We start from the raw sequence: 23,568 nt of genomic DNA on the forward strand, positions 1-23,568 counted from the left end.
ATTTAATTTTTAAAACATATAATTAACACTTAATTAATTGTCTAAAATTCTTTACATAAAGGGTTTAATGTATATAAGAATAATTTAATGGTTTTCTAATTTTGATTTTGTGCTCTTGTTTTTATTTTGTCGCTCCATTTAAGCATTATTATATATAGAACGCATTTGTTAATAATATACCGCAAATTTACTCAATTAGTAATTTGTTTGCATTAATGCCTATTGGTTGAAAATTGCTAATTGACTCAATTAGTGTTATAATCAATTAAACTACGCGTTCTAAATTCATTTAATTTACATTTTACAATTGCTTTGTGTAAAAGTTGGTTTCTTTGCGTTCTCGTTTGCTATAAATAATTAATATTTGATTATCATAAGCCTTTAGGGTTTTTGGTGTTATTTGTGGTGTGATTGTTGTATTTCTTATTAATTGAAGTGCTGTGTTGTCTTTAAATCCTTGAGTGTAGCAGCAATTCCTTGGAGAAACAATAAATGTGAGTTGTGGTAAGCTTACAAGTGTTTACTAATGAGGGAAACAAGAAAAAAATATGTACTAGGTGGCAACTTGGCCAATGCTTGTAAACATAATTATGTTATAACGGAGTAATTAAAGAATTTAGGAACAAAATATGAAAACAAAATGAAGAGCAAATTTTGGTCAAAAGTCGTTCAATTTAAACTCTCACTATCAATTATAAAAGAGAAGGTCAAGATTTCACTGAATGTCGGTAGTGAAATTGCTTCATAAAATTGGCGTTATTCGATTCTGAAAAGTTCTAAATCCGAAATTCTTTTCAAATTTCGTTGTTTTTCAGTTTGTTTTTTTTGGAGAAACGTGGAAAGCAGTGATTTAATTGCGGCAAAAAAAATAACAGCTTCATGTTTACTGAACACCACGAATACTGTTATGCATAAAATGCGGCTAGTCAATATTTACAAATACTCAGGCAAATACGACATGAAAATTGGACATGAAATGAGTAAATAGTCAGGGAATTCTGTCACCAACAATATTTTGTATTTTGAAAACAAACGCTTTATAATAAAATCCTTTGATGTGTCAACTACCATTCAGATGAATTGAGCTGTATCGCCGATTAAACGCAGCCACCATAAATAGGTGTACATATGTACATATTTGTAGTTTTTTATAGTTTTAGGTTAATGGGTCTGCGCCGGCTCACTGAATTGAGTGCCATGCTTGTGCATTTCTCTAATGATTTATTTCTTTTTACGCATATTCAGTATTTTTTTTTTTGCACTCGGCTTTTTTTTCACTGTATTTAAAAATATTTGCTATCTCATTATGCATCGAAAATTTTCACAATTCATAATGATGGCAAACCAACAAAAAAACATTATTATTATTAAAAATTGAAATAATTCATCGTGAGTCGCTTTGTATAGCGTTGCAATTTTACGTATGTCATTTGCATAACCGTTTTTTTTACAATTTTAATAAAAAATATACAAATAATAACAAAAGTTTTATAAAGTTCAAAAGCTTAAAATACTTGAAATCGCATACATACAGATTTATAGACTTATAATGGATATAAAATACTTATATACTGTATATAAGACTTGATGAATGCATGAGTTTAAAAAAACGCACATACACAAACACACAATCCAACCAACAAACAACAAGGATAACAACAATGCACAATACAGTAAGAGCTCGTGAACGGGAAGATGCGTATGTAAGTATGCATATATTTACAATGTGTCAGTGTGGAAGGGTTAAATGTTAATTAATATTTAATTTACTTTTTTTATTAGACTACTGTTTGTGTGTTGACATGTTCGATATTATGTTGAAAAAAAAAGTTATTGCACATTTTCTAAAAAACATTTTTATACGAGTATACTAGTTAACATTCACATATAGACTCAAAGTTTAAAGTTATTAAATTTTAATTATGGTAATTTCATATATTTAATAATAAAACAAACGGCCAAACAAAAATATATTATAAATAAAAATTATTTACAACAAACAAAAAAAGAAAAATTTATTAAACTTTATTAATTAAAGCAAAAGTTTCAGATAACATAAAGTTACATTATGTCACTGACTTTCAGTCGGCAAAAAACTTGTGTCTGTATATAAGCGAAACATCGTTGTAGTCTGTTAACAGCAAATTAATTAATTCTCATAACTGGTATAAGGTTACCTAATTAGCTGAGTTCTGTGTTTTCTCTCATATATCAAACACTATATATTATTTTTTTCCAAAACTTGTTACCTTGTTTGATAACTTAAGCGCTGTTAACATAACATTTTCTGCTAAGTAAGAAGTCGAATTACTTTAATTTTATTTTAAGTGAACTTACTATTCCAGAAGCAACAACAATAATTGCTTTCGAAAGAAGTGACAATGAAGGAAAAAAAATTAGAGCTTTTTAAATGTTAATAATATATCAGAACTCATTTTTTCAGTACCTACTAATTAAGAACATACTTGAAACGAGAACAAACTAATTTCAAGCATTCAAATAAGGGTGTCCTTGATTTCATCATATTTTTTAAATAAACTTATTACAAACTTTTCTCAATTTCAACTCTTCCAAAAAAAACACAAAAGGTTTTCCAAAATCAATAGTGAACGGAAAAAGTAGTAATTTAGTTGAAATGCATTTCAGAACAAAATCGTTAAAAAACAAAATTGAAAAAAAAAAGAAATATATACTCGAATTCTGTGTGTTGAAATACGCATTTTCGCGTGTGTGAGAAAATGGGTTGATCATACTAATTTTTGTAAAAAATTGCTTTCAAGTACTTACCACTAAGGGAAAAAGCTGCTTATTCGACCCGTTAACTACAAAATTTTGCTATGCCTCTTACTTCCAAAGGCAAATGCATTTCGTGTCATATATGTGAGTACAATGTAAAATGGTGATTTTTCGCTGGCGCAATGGCTTTATGCTTATCTCCCATTGTCGATGGGCTTGCAAGCGCGCTCGCAGCATGATAATAGTTTCAGTGGGAGAGAAAGAGAGAAGAGGAAATATGCAACGCGAAAAGAAAACGAACAAATGGCAAATGTGGAGCAATGACAAATTTTCAAATGCAAACAACAAAGAATTGGGTTTACGGGTACGGGTACGGGTGCACGAGTATGAATTGCATGTGTTGTATGTGCTGAGTTGATGGTGGTGAAATTGTTGTGGTTGTGGTTACATATAAGCTTCTTGTTATCTCATGTAGCTACTGCTGATATATGCATTCATTTGCAGTGGCGGTTCATGGTTTCATGTTTGCATAAATCAACAGGAATTTATATTTTGTGCGGGTAATAAAAAATAAAATAAAACGAAAATATAAGATGCGTGCTGCTTTTCCAAACCACGAGCTATGTATGCTATGGACGGGTCGGCAGCGTATAACTGTTAATGTGTGTTATTGGGTATGTTTCAGTTGAAATGGAAATAATATCTACAACTTTTTTGATATTTCATGCTACGATTTATGCTCGTATGTGCATTAAACCTCAAAAATTTCTCAAAAGTGGCACAACATTATGCATACGCCAAATGCGGTTGTATTGGTGTACAAGGGCAGGGAACATAAATCAAAGACTGGCATATGCGTGTTTTGTTAAGTAGAAAGCGTGCTGAGGAAATAGCATTGAGTGTTAATAAATTTTGTAATGGTGGTACAGTGCGTATGAGTAAACTCTCTGTGTAACACCAAGTTGTACGGGGCGTATGAGCGATCTGAGAGTGAACAGAGAGAAATTAATATTTCTAGAAAGCAGCGTCATTTAAATAGAAACATTCTCGAGGAAATTAGTCAAAATAAATACTATTAGCGCGGGTAGATGTCTCCAAATATCTTCAAATATGTACAGAAAGAGCTTTTCGAAAAAGTAAAAATAAAATCATTGCGCTTTACAAAGCTTTATAATAATCTTTCGTTCGGGTTCTTCCACGAAGAAAAGTAATTAGTTTACTGTCAAAATTGCTGACAATCATTATCCAGATAATACATGAGTTAAATTGTTCAGTATAATCTCTGTGCGACAAAATATTGTAAGAAACATACATATACTAGGTCGCTTAGTATACTCAAAAACTCATGAAATTTCCATCTCATTTTCCATTGCTACTAAAAACGTATAAATATATAAACTACCTAAATAATTCACTGAGTATAAAATGTGCTACACATGTAAGTACACATAAGGAAGATGTAATGCTGCAGAGTATGACGGGGCGTATGAGTGACAGAAATGCTGTAGCTCGCCTCGCTACGTACACATGTATTATGGTTGTGGCGTTGCAGAATGCATGCAATGTGTTTTCGTGTAAAAATAATGTTTGCGGTTTGGTTTGTATCAATGTTTGCACTTGCAGCAAATGACTGCGTGGCATATATAACTGGCACTTTTTCATTTTATTCTTGCTTGTAGCAATCCATTAAATGTCAGCATTTTCTACAGTTACTTTTTTATTAATTTTATGCATGCGAATATTGGCTTGCACGTGAGCGTGTGCGTATTTTAAGGATATGTGTATTTCTCAATAAATATTGCAAACATGTTGCTGGTGTTGTTGTTGTTGTTGAGTGAACGCTTGGTTGGCTTTTCATGTTAACATGTATGTAATTTATTAAGCGACATAAAACCTTTTATTGCGGATATTTATGCGTGCTGGTGCCGGCGTGTTAAGTGCGCCAACGCCCAGAATTTACTTTATTCTTTATTTGTATGTGTTGGTGTTGAAATGAATGCTTGGCAATTATGTATGTATATATTTCGTTTCGAAAATTATGCTAATTTTGCTTTTTGATATTTTCACGCACCAGAAATACTTTGGTTGAAGAATATCAAAAGAAATCAAAAGAAATTATTGTGTAAATCATAAATTTGGCTAAAAGCTGGCATAAACTGGAGACTTTTATACCAAAATCTTTAAATTAGAGAATTAGTAAGTGAGTATGTACATTAAATGTTTGTTTTACGCGTGTTTCTTTGTTTGTTGTTAGTTGCCTTGTTTTGTTGTTGTGGCTGTTGGTTGTATGTTGTGCGTGTAGTTGCGTGTTGCAGCACTTATGCCAAATGTATGTATGTATGTATGCATAGTAAATGTAAATATTACTTTATTTAGTTAAATCTTACTCTTTATTTACTGCACGGTTCAATTAAAATGCTTAAATACTTATTAACTAAATACTTACATCAAGATTTAATTTTACTACTAAATGTCTTTAAACAGTACAATAATATTTATTTAATATTCTTATTTTGCCTTTTTTGTCACTTTTTTTTCATTATTAAATATGTATGTATTTCCATACATCTCTGTCTTTTCGATATAGTTCACACTTTCATCTGCTATTCATTCAATATATTAAGTTAACTGAATTGAATTAGAATTTAATTAAATCGGCAAAATAATAATGAAAATTAATATCGAAATAAATTGATTTAATTAAAGGGTTCGTTTGCAGTAAAATAAAGTAGTTTTCATTCATTTTTTTTTCATATTTTGACGTGAGCTTTTTAAAGAACGGACTTTGTGTTAAATGAAAGGTGAGATAACGAAATTCAGGATAAAGCAGTGTTTATTGTGTAGTTGATGGGAAACGTAAAGTAGTCTCTGAGCGGTGTCTGTATCAGATAATGTAGTTTTAGGAAAAAGCACTATTTTATTTATTCAGTTGAAAATAAGAAAAAAAATATTAGACTACAACTTCTGAAACGGTAAACCAAAATGAAAGAAATATATAGAAATTAAAACATGTAAAGAAAGGCTAAGTTCGGGTGCAACCGAACATTTTATACTCTCGCAATTTATTGATGTAATTTTATAAAGATATCGCAATTCGACGCATATATTCTGAATAAAGTTCAATAGAATAACGAAAATCATCATAATCCTATATTTTCGGTGAAAAATTATTCTTAGGCACCTCGGTTCTTCATGTTCGATATCAGGGGCCTTGAAAAGTCAAGGTCCGATTTTGACAAATTTTCCTTAATGTATATATCAGAGAACTGCAAAAATCACTATTTTCTTGATTTACTCATACGCGAACTTTTTCATTCAACTCAACTCACTGAAAAAAACAGAGTGATGAGTAAAAATCAACTCAATTTGCCGTACACATCATTCTTTGGATTTTGAGTCCTCGGTTCAAAATTTCTCACTCAATTCAACTCACTGAACAAAAGTCAGCGTTCAATAAAATGAGCCTGTGTTGACGAAAGCATCATTCGGTTCAATTTGAGTTGATCGATTATGAGTAAACAATTAGCGACAAGACGACACGATGTGAGCGTTATGACTGCATGTACCGCAACAATTTCTATGCAGTTTGTTGTTGTAGCTTGTCTTGTTCTTCTTCTCACATTTCATCTGTGCAGAAAAAGTGCCGCTTGCTGCGCGCATGAGTAAAATCATACGAGTTGATTTTTGCGAGTTGAGTGTTGTTCTTGTTCAAAACAATGATTGTTGAACCGAATGAGCAAGCGCCCGAAATCATTATAATGAACACGAGCTGAACAAACTCGGAGTGAAACAAAAAATCGCACACACACGAGTGAATTTAAAATCAACAACGAAAATGTGAGCGCAGGCAAGTTTGATCGGCTGATCCGAACAGTGTGATTATTCGGCGGTTGAGCGCGTACGAATGTTTTTCATTCAGCAAATGCCGTTCTCTGGTATATATTATATTCTTAATGTATATATTATATTATAAAGTGAACGAAATTGAGTTATATGGGAAGTAGGCGTGGTTGTGAACCGATTTCGCCCATATTCCACCCGTGTCATTAGGGTGTCAAGAAAGTGTTATATACCGAATTTCATTGAAATCGATCGAGTAGTTCTTGAGATATGGTTTTGTCCCATAAGTGGGCGACGCCACGCCCATTTTCCATTTTGTAAAAAAATCTGAGTGCAGCTTCCATCTGCCATTTCTTATGTGACGTGTTTCTGACGTTTTTCGTTAGTTAGTCAACCCACTTTTAGTCATTTTCAACATAACCTTTGTATGGGAGGTGGGCGTGGTTATTATCCGATTTCTTTCATTTTTGGACTGTATAAGGAAATGGCTAAAAGAAACGACTGTAGAAAGTTTATACAGTTTTTTTGGCTTGCAAGATATATACAAAAAACCTATTTGGGGGCAGGATCACGCCCACTTAAAAAAAAAAATGCCTCCCTAATGCGATCCTATGTTCCAAATTTTATTTTCATAACTTTATTGATGGCTTAGTTATGACACTGTAAAGGTTTTCGGTTTCCGCCATTTTGTGGGCGTGGCAGTGGACCGATTTTGCCCATTTTCGGAAGCAGCCTCCTCAGGGTGCCAAGGAATATGTGTTCCAAGTTTCATTAAGATATCTTAATTTTTACTCAAGTTATCGCTTGCACGGACAGACGGACAGACGGACGGACAGACATCCGGATTTCAAATCAAATCCACTCGTCATCCTGAACATTTATATATATAACCTCATATCTAACTCTTTTATTTCTGGGTGACACAAACAACCGTTACGTGAACAAAAATATAATACTCTGTGCAACATGTTGCGAGAGTATAAAAATTAAATATGTAATAAAGAAAATTTGCTATTGACCATTTTGTTTTCGAAAACTGTATTTTCGAAAGCGTTATATTTTCATTATATGTTCATGTTTGGAAATGAATTTTATATTTAAAACTAAATTAAAATATTTTTCTAATTTATATTATATATGGGTTCTGTGATTCTTTAATTGAGAGTATAGAAAAAAAAATTATTAATTGCAACGTAAAATATGTCAAATGTAAAAAAAGTAAACTTGTTACAAAAATAAAATTAGGAAGAAAAATTAAAAAATTATTTAGAAAACTAAAAAAATAATTGAATAAAAAAATTAATTGAATAAACAAAAAAAACGAATTAAATAAAAAATTCAAAAATATTTAAAAATATCTCTATTTAATTAAGTAAAAATTCAATAAATAAAAAAAGATTATTTAAAAAAATTAAATATTAAAGTAAAAAATTAATTAAAAAAAAATTTAATTGAAAAAATAATTTACAAAAAAACGAACTAAAAAAATTAATTTAAAAAATATTTAGAAATATTTTTATTTATTTAAATTAATTTTACTTAAATTAAAAATTATTTAATTAAATAAAAATTCAAACTGGCAATATCTCTATATACATTTGTATATATGTATGCTTATTAATTTGAGTTTAAATTTCGAAAGTAATGAAAAACTAATCAGCGATTTTATTTGAATTTCATATTTAATACTTTAGTGTATTCATTTATTATTTTTCTTTAATATAATTTATTTATTTTATAATAATAATGATTATTAATAACCAAATTAAAAAATTATGTTTTATTTAAAAATATTTTTAGTTCGATTTTCAATTAATTTATTAACTCTCTTTTACGCTTGAACGCATTTCACAGTGCATTTTTGGCGCTCAATTTTGGAAAATTTTCAATACTGCGCGAACAGTCTTCTCTGCGAAAAATGCAGCTAGAAATAGATAAAAATCCAGTAGGTGTCAATTAGCTATTGGTTATTGTTGTTGATTTTAGTGGTGGTTGCTAATGTTTCAGTTGCATTCATTTCAAATAACTATTTACACAGGTAATCATATTATAGAGATGCTTCGCTCTTATGCGCTACATTTTCTGGGAACTTGTGATAGTAAATATTTGAGTGGAGTTGTTCGAGTTCAAATGAATTGCTAATAGAAAATGTTTAATTACAACTTATGCGACTGTCGGGTGGTGTGTAACAAGTATTTACATTAGGAAAATGTAGATTTTCATTAAACTAATTTTCATTATCAAATCTTAGTTTGCCCATTAGCATGCTGTGCTCGTACACTGCTACTGCTAAGTACTCATACATAGTTTATTTTCTTAAATTTACCGTAAACAACGCTAAGTATTTGTGTATAGTGTAGGTTTGTTATTTTATTGCTATTGATTAACGACTAAATGTTAAAACTAATTGCTAATTACTTAATTTCTTTAAAAATACTTGCAAACTTTGCAAGCTTTTCTTTTGAATTTGGTTAGATTCTCAATTATTCTAAAATTATTAATTAAGATCTTTTGTTTTTTTTTTTTTTTGTATATTTTCAATTAATTTTACTGCATTAGTAGTTGCTAGTTAGTTGTAGATGTTGCTGACGCAAATTGAATTTAAAATTTCATGTAATTGAAATTATTTATGCATGGCGCGCTTACCTCTTCATCCACCGTGCTGGGATACATGCGCGCCGGCAGATTATTTTTCTCCAAACTAAAGTGATCCTCGGTGGTTTTACGGTACACCGGATTTTCAAAGTTCATTGAGGTGGGACGCCTGCTGCAATGACGATAAACGACCCAAAGTATCTAAAGCGGAGGAGAGGAGGGAGAGACAGCGTTAATTTGGCATAGCTTGAATATTACCTTGCTGTTGTTGTTGGCTAAGCCAGCATTAAATCCATAAGTGAGCGCAGCGCTTATTTACTTGTTCGCACTTACCACACCTGTCACCAGTCCGAAGCCGACCAGTGAACCGATTATCGTTAATGCTAAGTAACTGGAATCAGTTTGCGGTGAGATGATGCTGCCATCGGCATTTGTCGCATTACCAGCTTGATGATTATCCACTGTGAAGAACGAAGAAATGGAAAAAAATGTGAAAAATGAAATTACTTTGCGAATGAAGAATACAAAAGAATATTCAAAGCTTTTACGCTGACATAATAATTGCGGTTAATATACTACACCAACACCCGAAATAATTAATGATTTGAAGTGAACGAAAATATTACAAACACCAAAGAAGATGAGTTTGAAATTTTATTTTTCATATGTACATATGTATATTAGTTATGTAACTGTTCCATGGCAAAATGTGTATGTGTGTGTGGTGTTTTGTAAGCTTTAATGGAGATGTTTAAAAAAGCTTAAAAAAACTTTTTATGAATAATTAGAGAAAAGCTGAAATTTATTAGTTATTTTTTTACTTAAGCGAGTACAACCCTGAATTATAGCCCACTGTTAACAATAAATTAAATTTATTTTTATTTAATTAAATTGCAAGCCAAATGAGAGGGATCATAATAAAATATCTTTATACGCCGTCATAATTTACGCATTTAAATAACAACAATAACAATGTGAGTAAATAAAAGCAGAGAAAGATGTTATTACAATTTGAGCGATCGAAAGAAAGGCGAGTGCAAACGCATGAACACGCTCTTAATGAATATGAGCTGTGTCGGCGGAGTGGTAGCAGAAGTGAAATATTCTTTCGAGAGCACGCGGATAAGTGGCTCATAATAAAAAGATATGCGAATAAATTACTTCAAGAGCTGTGGCTAGTGCATATATATGCACACTCCAATATCATAAATCTACTGTGTAAATATGTATGATATCAACATACACTCACGCAGAATAAATATTATTTCGTGGCAATATTCATTGCTTTTACTCGCTTTGTGTATGCAAGTGTGTGCTCTTTGCAACAGAGTAGACTTGGTAACTGCTCGTAAATTTTCGATGTGGCGCATTTTAAAATCCACAATAATCCAATTTAATAGCCGCAAAGGCAAAAACAAAAAACGTTGAAACAAAAGAAGTATTAAAAAAAAATAAAATAAAATAAAATTAAAAAAAGAAAATGAATAACTTGCACAGAGAAAATCGCATGAAGCAAAGCGAAAAATTGCTGAACAACCACATGAATGCCGTTCAAGGATATCTCACGCAGACATACGAATACACATGGCCGGGTCAGGTGAAAGGCCAACTGGCAGTTGCTGCGATTTCTGGCATTTTCGCCGCGTGGCAGCGCGAACTAATCGTACACACACATAAATACCAGATTGGTATTCCATTAATAGACTAACCGAATTAATCGGATAGGACATTATTCGAATAATAATATTTAGTTTGCAGTATCTGGATAGTCGTAACACCTCTTTTCCGACTCGCAGCAGTACAACTATTCGAATTATCGAAGTGGACAGTCTATTCGAATAGTTGCAATGTTACAAACGGGACATTCGAATAATCGGTTTTCCGGTTAATCGAATCATTTTAAGAGCCTTAATACATTCATACACATATAAGCCAGCGATTTTGACTGACTATACATTAAAGAGACTACAGTACGAAGACACTTCACAGCTTTCTACGCAAAATTGAAGCGAGATATAAAATTTGCTGCAGTTTTTGGAAAAACCTTGCAGGCACGAGTAGAATTCTGCAGTCGTCAGGAGATACAAAGATGCGAAACCAATAGAGCATTGAACTGTCATGCAGTGGTTTTTTGCGCTTAGAAAATGCGTAGCTACGGCAAGTGTTCCAACATAAATCGTAAATATGTATAATCGCTCAACTATCTTCTATGCTAACCAATAAGGTGCTATGTGTTGATAGACTTTCTTTGCCATTGCATAATAAACCAAAAGCCTGCTTTCGTGATCTATTTTCATATCAATGAACATTCGCATGTAAGAAGATATTTCAAACTATACATTTAACTTGGTCAGCCTTGCCTCACCCACATGTTGCAACTACGTATAGTTTGCAGTTTAACAGCGCAGTCACGTGCTAGTGAATTTATGCTATTTTGACAATTTTCCACATGAATAAATATACGCTTGGCATACTTTTGTGGGCAGCGCAAACATTTTTGTGTTGTGAAATTTATTATTTATGTCTGGTTTAAAAACTGCAGTGACAATTATAAACAAAAGTTGTCAAAATTGTTGTCAAATTGTTTGAGTGGCGAATGAGGCGTCGTAAAATATGCGAAAAATGTTTAAATATTTTTCTGTGAACATAACTAGTGTAATGACGTATAAATTGTGGTTAGAAACAACAGCATAGATATTTAGATATTAAATTTAAAAAGCCTGAGTTGAAAAATGGTTTTTTGTAGTTTTCACTCGGGCCTATTCCCGTTGTCGTTGTCGTTTTAATAGTCGTTTCTAAGTCGTCGTCGTTCTTATCGTCGTTTTGTTCCTAAATTGGTATTCTTGAAGTGTATCGTAACGCCTAAGAAAAGTTATCGAAATTTGTCTACATATTTTATATGGTATACTTTAAGGCGCTCTTTTCCCATATAAACATTTCTTTATGTAACGAGACACATTTTTAAAGCAGTCCTTAATGGATTTTATGCTATTCTCTATTGACTCTAAACAACGTTATCACTGTAATTATTGTACTTACGTACAACAATGTTAGTCTTCCATCTTTATTTGATTTTTTAAAAGAAGTATTGGTGACATCCTCCAAACTTTCTTCTAAAATGTGCTATACTTCCAGCGTCTCATGCTCCTTGCTTCTGGCTAATCCGACTACTCTACCTAGTGGTCCAGCCAAAGGAGATATGGGTATCTGTTTATTAACTCCTCGTCCTGTTGGAGTACTATTTTTATACTCTCGCAACAAATGTTGCTAAAGAGAGTATTATAGTTTTGTTCACATAACGGTTGTTTGTAACACCCAAAACTAAACGAGTTAGATATAGGGTTATATATACCAACGTGATCAGGGTGAAGAGTGGAGTTCAAATCCGATTGTCTGTCTGTCCGTTCGTCCGTCTGTGCAAGCTGAGTAATAATTAAGATATCTTGATGAAACTTGGCACACTTATTCATTGGCACCATAGGACGGTTGCTTTCGAAAATGAGCAAAATCGGACCACTGCCACGCCCACAAAATGAAAACACATAAAGTGCCATAACTAAGCCATAAATAAAGCTATGGAAATAAATTTGATATGAAGGATCGCACTATGAAGGAGCATATTTGGATGAAATTTTTTTGGGGAAGTGAGCGTGGGGCCCCGCCCCCAAATCGGTTTTTTGTATATATCTCGCAAACCAATAGGGCTATATAAACCAAACTTTCTGCAGTCGTTTTTTTTCCTTATACAGTCCAAAAATGACAGAAATCGGATAATAACCACGCCCCCTCCCATACAAAGGTTAGGTTGAAAATTACTAAAAGTGGGTTAACTCACTAACGAAAAACGTCAGAAACACTAAATTTCACATACGAAATGGCAGATGGAAGCTGCACTCAGATTTTTTTACAAAATGGAAAATGGGCGTGGCGTCGCCCACTTATGGGTCAAAAACCATATCTCAGGAACTACTCAACCGATTTCAATGAAACTTGGTTTGTAATAGTTTCCTTACATCCCAATGATATGTTGTGAAAATAGGCCAAATCGCTTCACAACCACGCCTACTTCCTATATACCAGAACTTTGAAGACGTTCTGAATCGTTTACTTTACAATATATAAAGTAAGCACTAGTGAAGATATCGGTGCAGAACTTTGCACAAATACTATGTTAATAGTGTGGCAGCCCCATTCTAAAAAACGCCGAAATCGGACCATAGGTTTTTAAGGCCCCATATATCGAACACGAGGACCTCGGTGCTTCTAACCTAATATTATGGTTTCCAACTTTCAATGGACTTTATACAATATATATGACGAATATGTGGGTCAAATTTTGTTTTATTAATATAAATAAAATTAAATAAATAAATTGCGAGAGTATAAAATGGTCGGTTACACCCGAACTTAGCCCTTCCTTACTTGTTTTTCTTCGTTTTGAATTTTAAGACCTTTCATATCTTAAATATACTCTAAGATATAAAAATGCAATTTTATTACTGCCAACAATTTCCGACGCGAGATGGCGGTGGAATGGATTTAGCGTTTTTTTTTTTTAGAAAAAAAAATCCCTCCCAAAAAATCGAAATTTAAAGGATTTATCCCTTTTCTAAAGTCCTTGGCATATGCAGGATATTTTTCCATTTCAGAAATTAAAATTTTTAAACTGTTTCCGATTTGGAATTTTCATCTTCACTTCAAATATTCCTTCAAACAACCGCGTCGTTTCTATGTCGCTCACAATTATAGCAACGGCAAAAAACGACTGTTTCTATGTCGTTTCAAATTGTGGAATCTCAATTTATTTTCGATAAATGTCGTTAACGCCAACAGGAATGCCAAATAGGCGTTCTTAAGTCGTTTTAAAACGATAACGACAACGTTAATAGGGGCGGAAATAGGGCAGAAAGATATATTTGGTATATGGGAGTTGGGAAAGTACTGTTCCGATTTTACTTTGTTCCGATTACTTTTTAAATACTTCGAAATTTTTACAACATATATCAGCCATAGGTTCTGAAGGCCTGAATTTCGGTATCTGGGGACTGGACTAATTATGGTCCGATTTCGACTATTTTTATATCAATGCAATATATATACAAAGTTTTATACTGTTGTTTTCATTTATGCTTGATTTATATATTGTAAAGTGTAGGGGTCAGTTGAAGATTGAAATTGAAATATATGGAAAGCTAATATCGCCCAAATTCCAAACCTTAACATCTGGATGTTAGGAAAATCATATTTACAGAATTTTGAAATTGAAATTGATCGAGTAGTAGGTCGAAATAGGGTTTTGACCCAAAAGTTCAAAGCCCCGCAGATTGTCGGGAGGCTTTCTTTCTAAATGTGCTGAACTAATGCAGTCAGCGGAGTAAATGTAGACAATATTCTAATGTTCTCTTTACAAACACTTAAACTGGTGCATATGAAATAAAATTAATACTAATGAGTGGTAAAAAAAAATATTAATAAAGTGAGTGTGCTACCATTTAATTTAAATTTGAAGTCATTACAATTTTCGTACTCATGGCAAACGCTTTCAGCTTAAGCCCTCAACATTTATTATCTCATGCTAAGTTGAATTGCATTATATGCTCTTCAATGCTAAGCTACGAAAAATTTGCAACAAAATAGCAAAAGTTCCAACGAAGTTGTAATTAAAGGCGAATGTCGAGATGATTTACAAAGTCTTGTTGCTTTTGTTGTCTTATAAATTAATTTGCGGTGCACAATCACGTAAATATATGTATAAAATTAAATATACACATCAAAGGATTTCTGCAACGGCGGCGTGTAAGTGTGTGCCTGTGTATTGGAAAAGAATGCGCGTGAGGGGGTGAAGTGCTGTTCGTTGCAACATTTTAATGCGACATTATAAATCTGTCAGTCATGGCACGACGCTTAAATGAAAAATAATGAATGAAGAAGATTTCAGATTTCACAAGTCGCAGCAGAAAAGCTTTACTTATATTTATATGCATTTTTATAACGGTGTGTATGTATCACATACACCGATGGAATACCAGCATTCGAGCAAATATGTATGTATGTGCGTAGATGCATTAAAAGCAAATCTCCACAGCAATGAAGAATCTTAATTTACTTTTTCCTTAAGCGTGTCTGTGAATATGGCAGTGAGGGTGTGTACACTTGCGCGTTGTAAGAGAGCAGTGTCTGAATTTCGTATTTAATGTAGGGTGTTCTTTAGGAAAGCTGTCAAATGAGCTGTCAAAGTAAACAAATGCCTTTGACGTCTTTGTTCATGACAAATTATCACGCCATGGTTTATTGGAAAAATGCTTATTTATCGTGGAATTGTTTTCCAACTGTCATCAGTTGGGCCCAAATTATATCTAGATTTTGTCTTTTAAATCAAAATTATTAGTATGAAAATTTCTACTTTGGTTCAGATTTTGTTTTGGACGTTCCATAAACTTCCGTGAGCTAAAGTGAGAGCTAGCGAAGAGGAATTCTTATCAAAATTACAGAGTAGTGCCAATGTAATATTACAGAAATTAAATGTAAATCCACCTAATTATTACACGATCAAGTTAGTAAGAAGAAATCGAAAGATGCCCGTATTAAGATTAGAAAGCACTACAGCTTAGATCTACATTTTCATGCTGCTATTGCTTTGAACGTAACTGTGTGCGAGTTATCAAGACAAATTTGCTGCCACCGCAGGCACCCGAGCATCCACTGTCGTTATTTGCAAGGCAAGCGTTACTTCGTTGCGGCTTGACACTTCGCTTCATCTTCATCTTCGTCGCTCATCATTGTCCACAACACATGCAGTGTTGCTACTGTTGCTGTCGTTGTTGCTACTGCTAATGTGTTTGCAACTCAAGTTGTTGTTGCTACAGTTATGTATTGCTCTGCCGCCTTTTCGCAACGCTTGTTGCTCATCTTCCTGTCGCTGCGCCACTAATGTGCTTGATACTCATATGTACATACATTTGTAGATGTACACATTTAAGAAAGCGTTGCTGCCGCTGATGAGTTTCTCGTACTTCTTCAAATTACTTTTGCTTGTTTGCTGCTTCTGAGGTTACCGCTAGCAGCGCGGTACGAAAACTCACATAATGTTGTCTTAACACACATTCGTCATTCTTAGATATGAATATTGACGTGCATTTGTATGTACCATGTTCGGGTGATTATACGAGTGTGTGTGGGAAAAAAAAAGCTTACTGCGACAATCAGGGAATTACAAGAAAATTAAGCGATGCATGTGCATTAAAGTTGGCGGTGGTACAGATTTGAAAGCTTTGTCAAAGATCAACTATAAATAATTATGGCACTTTTTCCAAGACTATTTCACACATCATTATTTGCTGGAAATTATAAAATTTCAGAAGGCAGAAATTGAAATTTAAATACTTTCCAATCAAGTCGGAGGTCAGGACTGTATCCTTTGTTATAATTAATTTAAATAATGTATCTATACTTCATCCATAGTGCATTTTGAGCTTTTCATTAATTCCAGACGGCGCCTTAGGCTCCGATTGCTTCGTTGCTTATAGAATTCCATGTCTGTCGTCTTCAGCTTGTAGCGTAAGTGACAATATTAGAATATTTAATTAAACCCCCACCATCCAAAAAAAGTCAATCAATGAAGCTTCGCTCTCTATCTCTGCAGTTTTGTAGCTGCGTTTGATACATCGGCCGTGTAACATCAAAGGCGATCACATAAGCATACATATATTCTTACCAACGAAATTGAGGCACTCACAAAAGAAATAAAAGGAAATTTAAGAAAGCTTTGAAGTGCAGATATTTGCTTCACTAATAACGAAAGCAACCAAATGAAGCAAAAAGAAAACGAAAAGAAAATGAAAACGAAAACGAAAAGATAAAAGTATGAATAAGAAGTACCTAAGAACAAATGTATGCCGCGCCCACGCACAGTGATTTTCCAGCCAAGTATCTAAGTTAGAAGTGGAGGAAAAGCTTGAGTGACAGCACGTGTGCATTTAAGCTTCAATGGCTGATTTGCGAGCGCACTGAGTTGTTTAATACCGCCAACATAGGCATCAAATGAATCGAATATAACAAATGACAGCTGCAATGCGAAAACGAAAAAACGAAAAAAGTACTGAATCAAATGAAAGAAGTAGCTTGAAAGAAAACGCACAAGCTTCTAGTGGTACTTTACATTTAATTAGCACAATTTTTAATTCTCTGCTGTCCTAGTTCCACATAATAATGAAAATGTGCGTACAGATTTAGTCGACGGTAATGTTGCAGCTTAACAAGCTATTTCCACGGCCTTATAAGTAAAATGGATAAGAGGCTTAAAATACAAACACTTATGAGTCTTGGATGTTTTGCCATAAACTTTGTACGCATTTTGAGGATTAAAGAATAGCAAGAGTTTGCATTGTGAGATGTTTTTCTAATTTCGAATATTATGAAGAGTAATGTTTTTGCTACAAGATAATCATGTGTAGCGAGATAAGCGCGTTAGAAGTGAATTTTCTCTGGTTGTGCTGCAACTGTTGAATTTAATATAATCATATTTGTAGTCACGAAATATAGTTTTATTTTTTATTTCAATTATTATACACAAGGAAGGAATGATAATTGCGAAGAGCTCGTATGTGGCAATATTATACGTCTTGAAACCTAAAAAGAACGAAAAACGCTATGCATGATTAGTTTGGATATTGCGTTCAACAGTTATAGACGTGTCAACATGGAGTGCACTAATTCCAAAATTTTTTTTTTGGGGGACGGTACTCTATCATTTCGAACTGCGGAGGAATGCTTTCGACGATTCAGAGCGGGTGAAAATGACACCATGCATAAGCCAGCCGGCGGAAGACCTGTGACGACGAATACCGATCAAATCATGGAAAACATCGAGTTAGACCGACATGTGGCATCTTGTGACATCGCCCAGGAGATGGAAGTAAGTTACCAAACCATTTTAAACCATCTGCAAAAGGCTGGATTGATGTTTGGGTGCCGCATGATTTGACGCAAAAAAAACCTTCTGGATCGAATCAACACCTGTTATATGGTGCTGAAACGGAACGAACTCGACCCATTTTTGAAGCGGATGGTGACTGGCGACGAAAAATGGATCACATACGAGAATATCGAGCGAAAACGGTCGTGGTCGAAGGCCGGTGAATCGGCCCAAACAGTGGCCAAGCCGGGATTGACGGCCAGGAAGGTTTTGCAGTGTGTTTGGTGGGATTGGAAGGGAATCATCCACTATGAGCTGCTCCCATATGGTCAGACGCTTAATTCTACCATCTACTGCGAACAACTGGACCGCCTGCAGCAGGCGATCGACCAGAAGCGTTCAGAATTGGCCAACAGGAAGGGTGTAGTGTTCCACCAACACAACGCCAGACCACACACTTCGTTGATGACTCGTAAGAAGCTACAGGAGCTTGGATGTGAGGTTTTATCGCAACCACCACATAGCCCGGACATAGCGCCAAGTGATTACCACCTGTTCCTGTCCATGGCGAACGCCATTGGTCGTGTAAAGTTGAGCTCAAAAGAGGCTTGTGAAAAGTAACTGTCCGATTGCTTCGTAAATAAGGAGTGGGGCTTCTATGAGGTGTATTATGAAATTGCCATCTAGATGGAAACAGATTATCGAAGGAAACGTCGCATATTTGAACTAAATCTGATCACTGTAACATTTTTTATAAAGCATTGAATAAAAACGTGGAACGGAGATATTTGCCAATCTAATATATTTACCCAGTCCTTTAGCAAGATAATGGCAGATCAACTAAGCTACTGCCTTCCCTCGCCTGCCCAATGAATTTAGTAGTAAATAAAGCAAAATTAAATCCGTAAATTTGTCTTGGCCAAAACGATTACCATACAATTTTTTTCGACTTTATCACTTTTATTTTCATTGGCGTCTAAACAGCAAGCAAATGCGATAGCCATTAAAATTTGAAACTGCTCGCGACACTCTAAATTTCGCACAATTGTGCGCTACATAAGCAATAAAATGGTGTCATAAATTTTGAGAAACACTTTAAATCGACTAATGTTATGCACATCCACAAACAAGCAACAACAACAACAGCAGTACAAGTCGCTGGCGTTATTCGTTAACCGGCAAAGAGCAAAAATTTAAAAATAACTCGTACAGCCGCCGCTGCCATTTAAAACAGCTGACGCATTACGCGTGCAAACGCTTTCTTAACATATTCGATATTTTCCACATGAAAGTGAGTAATAGGAAACGCAAGCGCGCCGGGACAAGCAACTTTGCCGTGGGCAGAGCGCACGCAGCGGGTGGCGCCGCTGGAGGTTTGTATTGAGACATTGTAAATTGCACAGTGAATAAATAAATAAATAAATATAAAGATGCGCACAAATAGCAGGAAACGCGAGACAAAGCGTTAGGATGTGCGCGCAAGTGATGTTCGTGCGCTCAAAAGGGCAACGAGTTGTTGAAACGTGAATGTTGCCGCGGCACTAACAGTTGCAAAGCTGGTTGTACAGAGCAAAGGCAGTTGTACAACACGCATACGTACATACATACATACATATATATGTAAAGTTGTATAAACACATATATTAAATCTCTACGCATTTTCCCGCCCTTTCCCTCCTAGCGCCGTGCTGTCTTGTTGGGTAATTTGCCACTGCTGTTGCTCAAATGTTTCATATGTATGATCATTGCTGTGCTGCTGGCTAAATAGCAGCTCGTTGTAATCATAATTTCATATTAGCAACAACAGCAACAAAATGTGAGCAACTGTACACATATTGTGGCACATAAATTTCCGCAAATTTTTTGTGCTTTACTTCTCTACAAACATCCTTTTTGGCCTTTCTCGCTGCTCTGCTTTATTTATAACTTGGCGCGTTTGCTTTGCCACATTTTCATAATTTCTCATTTAAAGTTGGCAGCACTGACAGTTGTTAAGCATTAAACGCATCTCCGGTTGCCAACGCCTCGGCAGTGAAGCGCGGTGGGGTTGGAGGGTTGGTGAAGGGCGCGCCGGTCGCCGCGGTATATCCGGCCGCTAAGCGACAACTGAGCGGAGATAAATTTGTGTAGGAAACGTTGATTGCTGTGTTTTACTCCGGTTACCGTTGTTGTTGTTGTGGTGGTGGCTCATTTCACTGCCTGTTTGCTTTGACCAATTTATGTTCACAAGAAATCCGGAAATGTTTATAAAATGGCGTTTAGTGGGTTTGAGGTGGATTTAAGCAGATGCAGCAGGAAAAAAAGATTAAACCCGGAAGATAAACTGATAATATAACAACAACAAGCGCTGCCACAAAACGTTGCACGTGGAGGTTTACACAAATTTAGGCGATGAAGCTTTCGAATACTAGGAAGCAAAAAAATAAAAATAAATAAATCTGACAAAACCATTTTGCGAACATTATTCAAATTAGAAAATACATTATATATAAGCTCAGTGCAATCAAAGACCATATTTGTTGTCATAATATATTATGTTCATATTACAAAAAAAGTTCCTTACAATTGCTTTCAAAAATGTTTGCCTCATGAACTTTATCAAGTTGTACACGCACGAAGTTGTACAAGAACAACAAAGCAGCGGGGACCGATAGATTACCGGCAGAACTATTCAAATACGGCGGCGAAGAACTGATAAGGTGCATGCATCAGCTTCTTTGCAGAATATGGTCGGAAGAAAGCATGCCTGACGATTGGAATCTCAGTGTGCTCTGCCCAATCCATAAAAAGGGAGATCCCACAATCTGCGCCAATTACCGTGGGATCAGCCTCCTAAATATCGCATACAAGGTTCTATCGAGCGTATTGTGTGAAAGACTAAAGCCCACCGTCAACAAACTGATTGGACCTTATCAGTGTGGCTTTAGACCTGGAAAATCGACAACTGACCAGATATTCACCATGCGCCAAATTTTGGAGAAGACCCGTGAAAAGAGGATCGACACACACCACCTTGTTATCGATTTTAAAGCTGCTTTCGACAGCACGAAAAGAAGCTGCCTTTACGTCGCGATGTCTGAATTTGGTATCCCCGCAAAACTAATACGGCTGTGTAAATTGATGCTGAGCAACAACAAAAGCTCCGTCATGATTGGGAAGGACCTCTCCGAGCCGTTCGATACCAAACGAGGTTTCAGACAAGGTGACTCACTATCGTGCGACTTCCTTAACCTGATGCTGGAAAAAATTATAAGAGCTGCAGAGCTAAAACGAGAAGGTACATTCTTCTACAAGAGTGTACAGCTCCTGGCGTACGCCGATGATATTGATATCATCGGAAGCAACAACCGCGCCGTTTGTTCTGCTTTTTCCCGCATGGATAAGGAGGCGAAGCGAATGGGTCTGGAGGTGAATGAGGACAGGACGAAATATCTCCTGTCATCAAGCAAACAGTCGGCGCATTCGCGTCTTGGCTCCCACGTCACTGTTGACAGTCATAACTTCGAGGTCGTAGATAATTTCGTATACCTGGGAACCAGCATCAACAACTCGAACAATGTCAGCCTCGAAATCCAGCGCAGAATAACTCTTGCCAACAGGTGCTACTTTGGACTGAGTAGGCAATGGAACAGTAAAGTCCTCTCTCGACGAACCAAAATCAAGCTCTACAAGTCGCTTATCATTCCCGTCCTGCTCTACGGTGAAGAAGCTTGGACGATGTCAACATCAGATGAGACGACACTAGGAGTTTTCGAGAGGAAAATTTTGCGCAAGATTTATGGTCCTCAGAACATTGGCAACGGCGAATACCGCAGACGACATTGACATAGTTCAGCGAATAAAAAGACAGCGGCTACGCTGGCTAGGTCATGTTGTCCGAATGGACGAAAACACTCCAGCCCTGAAGGTGTTCGATGCAGTACCCGCCGGAGGAAGCCGAAGAAGGGGAAGGCCTCCACTCCGTTGGAGGGGCCAGGTGGGGAGCGACCTGGTTACACTTGGGATCTCCAACTGGCGCCGAACTGCGAAGAAGAGAGAAAGAGGTGGCGCACTATCGTCGATTCGGCTATAACCGGCTAAACGGTTGCAACGCCAATCACACACATACGCACGACAAATCGCTTAATTTCAGTTAGGACTCTGATTTTTGTTAATATTTCAGTAATTGAAACTCACAAAACACAGCTTCAATCAGTTTTTAATATCCGGATATTTTGTAGATTGATGAATCTATCAATTTATTGTGTTAGGTTTGTGTCTTCGGTATTATGATATTTACGCCTAATTGTAGGCCAGTTTAATGATCTTTTGGATTATATATTTTTTTATAGATATTGAGCCATTGTCTGATTTAATTACAATTTATTACCTTCGTTTTTGGTTTCGTTTTTTAACTTCAGTTATATATCTTTAGTTATATAACATTGTCTTATTCGTAACATCCGATTTTTAGTCTCAAATCAAATTTCTAAATTTTTATTTTCGAATTTAAGCTTAGCTTTCACCACCAACCACAACCCTTTAGCAGGGTGAGAGTGAAATTTGCGAGATGGAGGGCAGCTGCGAAATGAAATGAGGTAGTTGTGGCAACAAATTATGCATTGCTATTTAATCAACCGTTGCAAGGACTTTTTGCCTCAGAAGCCATAATATTTTTTAGTTGCTGCTACAAATATAATATTTCACTAAAATGCGGTTGCTTTTGGTGCACATTTTTCGTCTTTTTTTTTTTTGTAAATTTATTTCAGTGCGTTTTGTAAATGTAGCGTTTTCATTTTCGCAAATTACTTAATGCTCGTATAATGCAAATACCGCGTGACTGCCTCATTTGGTGTGCAGAATTAGTGAATAAAATACAACTTTTGTTTAATGAATTATGCATGAAAAATATGAGGTTGCGCACTAATGAAAATGTGAAGCGAATAATTTGCGGTGCGTTCGTTGTGGCGGGGAAGGGGTGAGCTTTGCCGAAAGGGATTAAATGTTATGCGAGTTTTTCATAAAAGAAGTAAAGAAATACGTATGAACGCAGCAGAAGAGCGAAAATTTCGAGGAAATCTAAATTAAAAACTGGAAAAGTGTATAACGTGTGCATGGCGAAAGCCATGGAAGCTGGAAAAGTTGTTAATGCGCTAATGTTGTTAATTAACATTTGCGGAATGTAGCGTTGCCACATGAGTGCATATCGCTGCCATTGACAGTGTATGCTTATATTCGAGTACTTATATTATATCCGAGTACTTTATATTTGTATATGCAATATATCGTGACTATGGTTGCTCTCGCGAAAGAAAGCAACGAAAAATATGAGCAAACGAAAATCAAGAGGCTAAAAATTATTGACAAGGGCCGGCCAAAATTGGCAGGTGTGCTTCTGAAAATTAAAAATATTAATAAACACACCCGTAGTAGCCTAAACTTTTAATGTAGAAAGAGTGAACTATTTAATGGCAGCAGTGACTGGACACAACTATGCCTCGACC

At 35.2% G+C, this 23,568-nt stretch overlaps 1 protein-coding gene and 1 long non-coding RNA gene across 19 annotated transcripts in view; one reads left to right on the plus strand and one right to left on the minus strand.

Annotated features, from left to right (window-relative positions):
* Positions 1–5,391, plus strand: part of LOC128920415 (uncharacterized) — a 64,786-nt gene extending 59,395 nt beyond the window's left edge. Inside the window, exon 2 of the long non-coding RNA XR_008470472.1 lies at positions 4,811–5,391. This is a non-coding gene — a long non-coding RNA (uncharacterized LOC128920415). The remainder of the gene's footprint in view (positions 1–4,810) is intronic.
* LOC105208449 (low-density lipoprotein receptor) overlaps positions 1–23,568 on the minus strand; it is a 301,388-nt gene that overhangs the window by 5,202 nt on the left and 272,618 nt on the right. For all 18 annotated transcript variants that reach the window (XM_054227532.1, XM_054227544.1, XM_054227547.1 and 15 more), the window contains 2 exons: positions 9,505–9,632; positions 9,223–9,372 (listed from right to left, as the gene is read on the minus strand). In XM_054227532.1, coding sequence (XP_054083507.1) covers positions 9,223–9,372; positions 9,505–9,632 — 278 coding nt within the window. The remainder of the gene's footprint in view (positions 1–9,222; positions 9,373–9,504; positions 9,633–23,568) is intronic.

This window comes from Zeugodacus cucurbitae, chromosome 2 (assembly GCF_028554725.1).
Source record: "Zeugodacus cucurbitae isolate PBARC_wt_2022May chromosome 2, idZeuCucr1.2, whole genome shotgun sequence".
NCBI classification, from domain to species: domain Eukaryota; kingdom Metazoa; phylum Arthropoda; class Insecta; order Diptera; family Tephritidae; genus Zeugodacus; species Zeugodacus cucurbitae.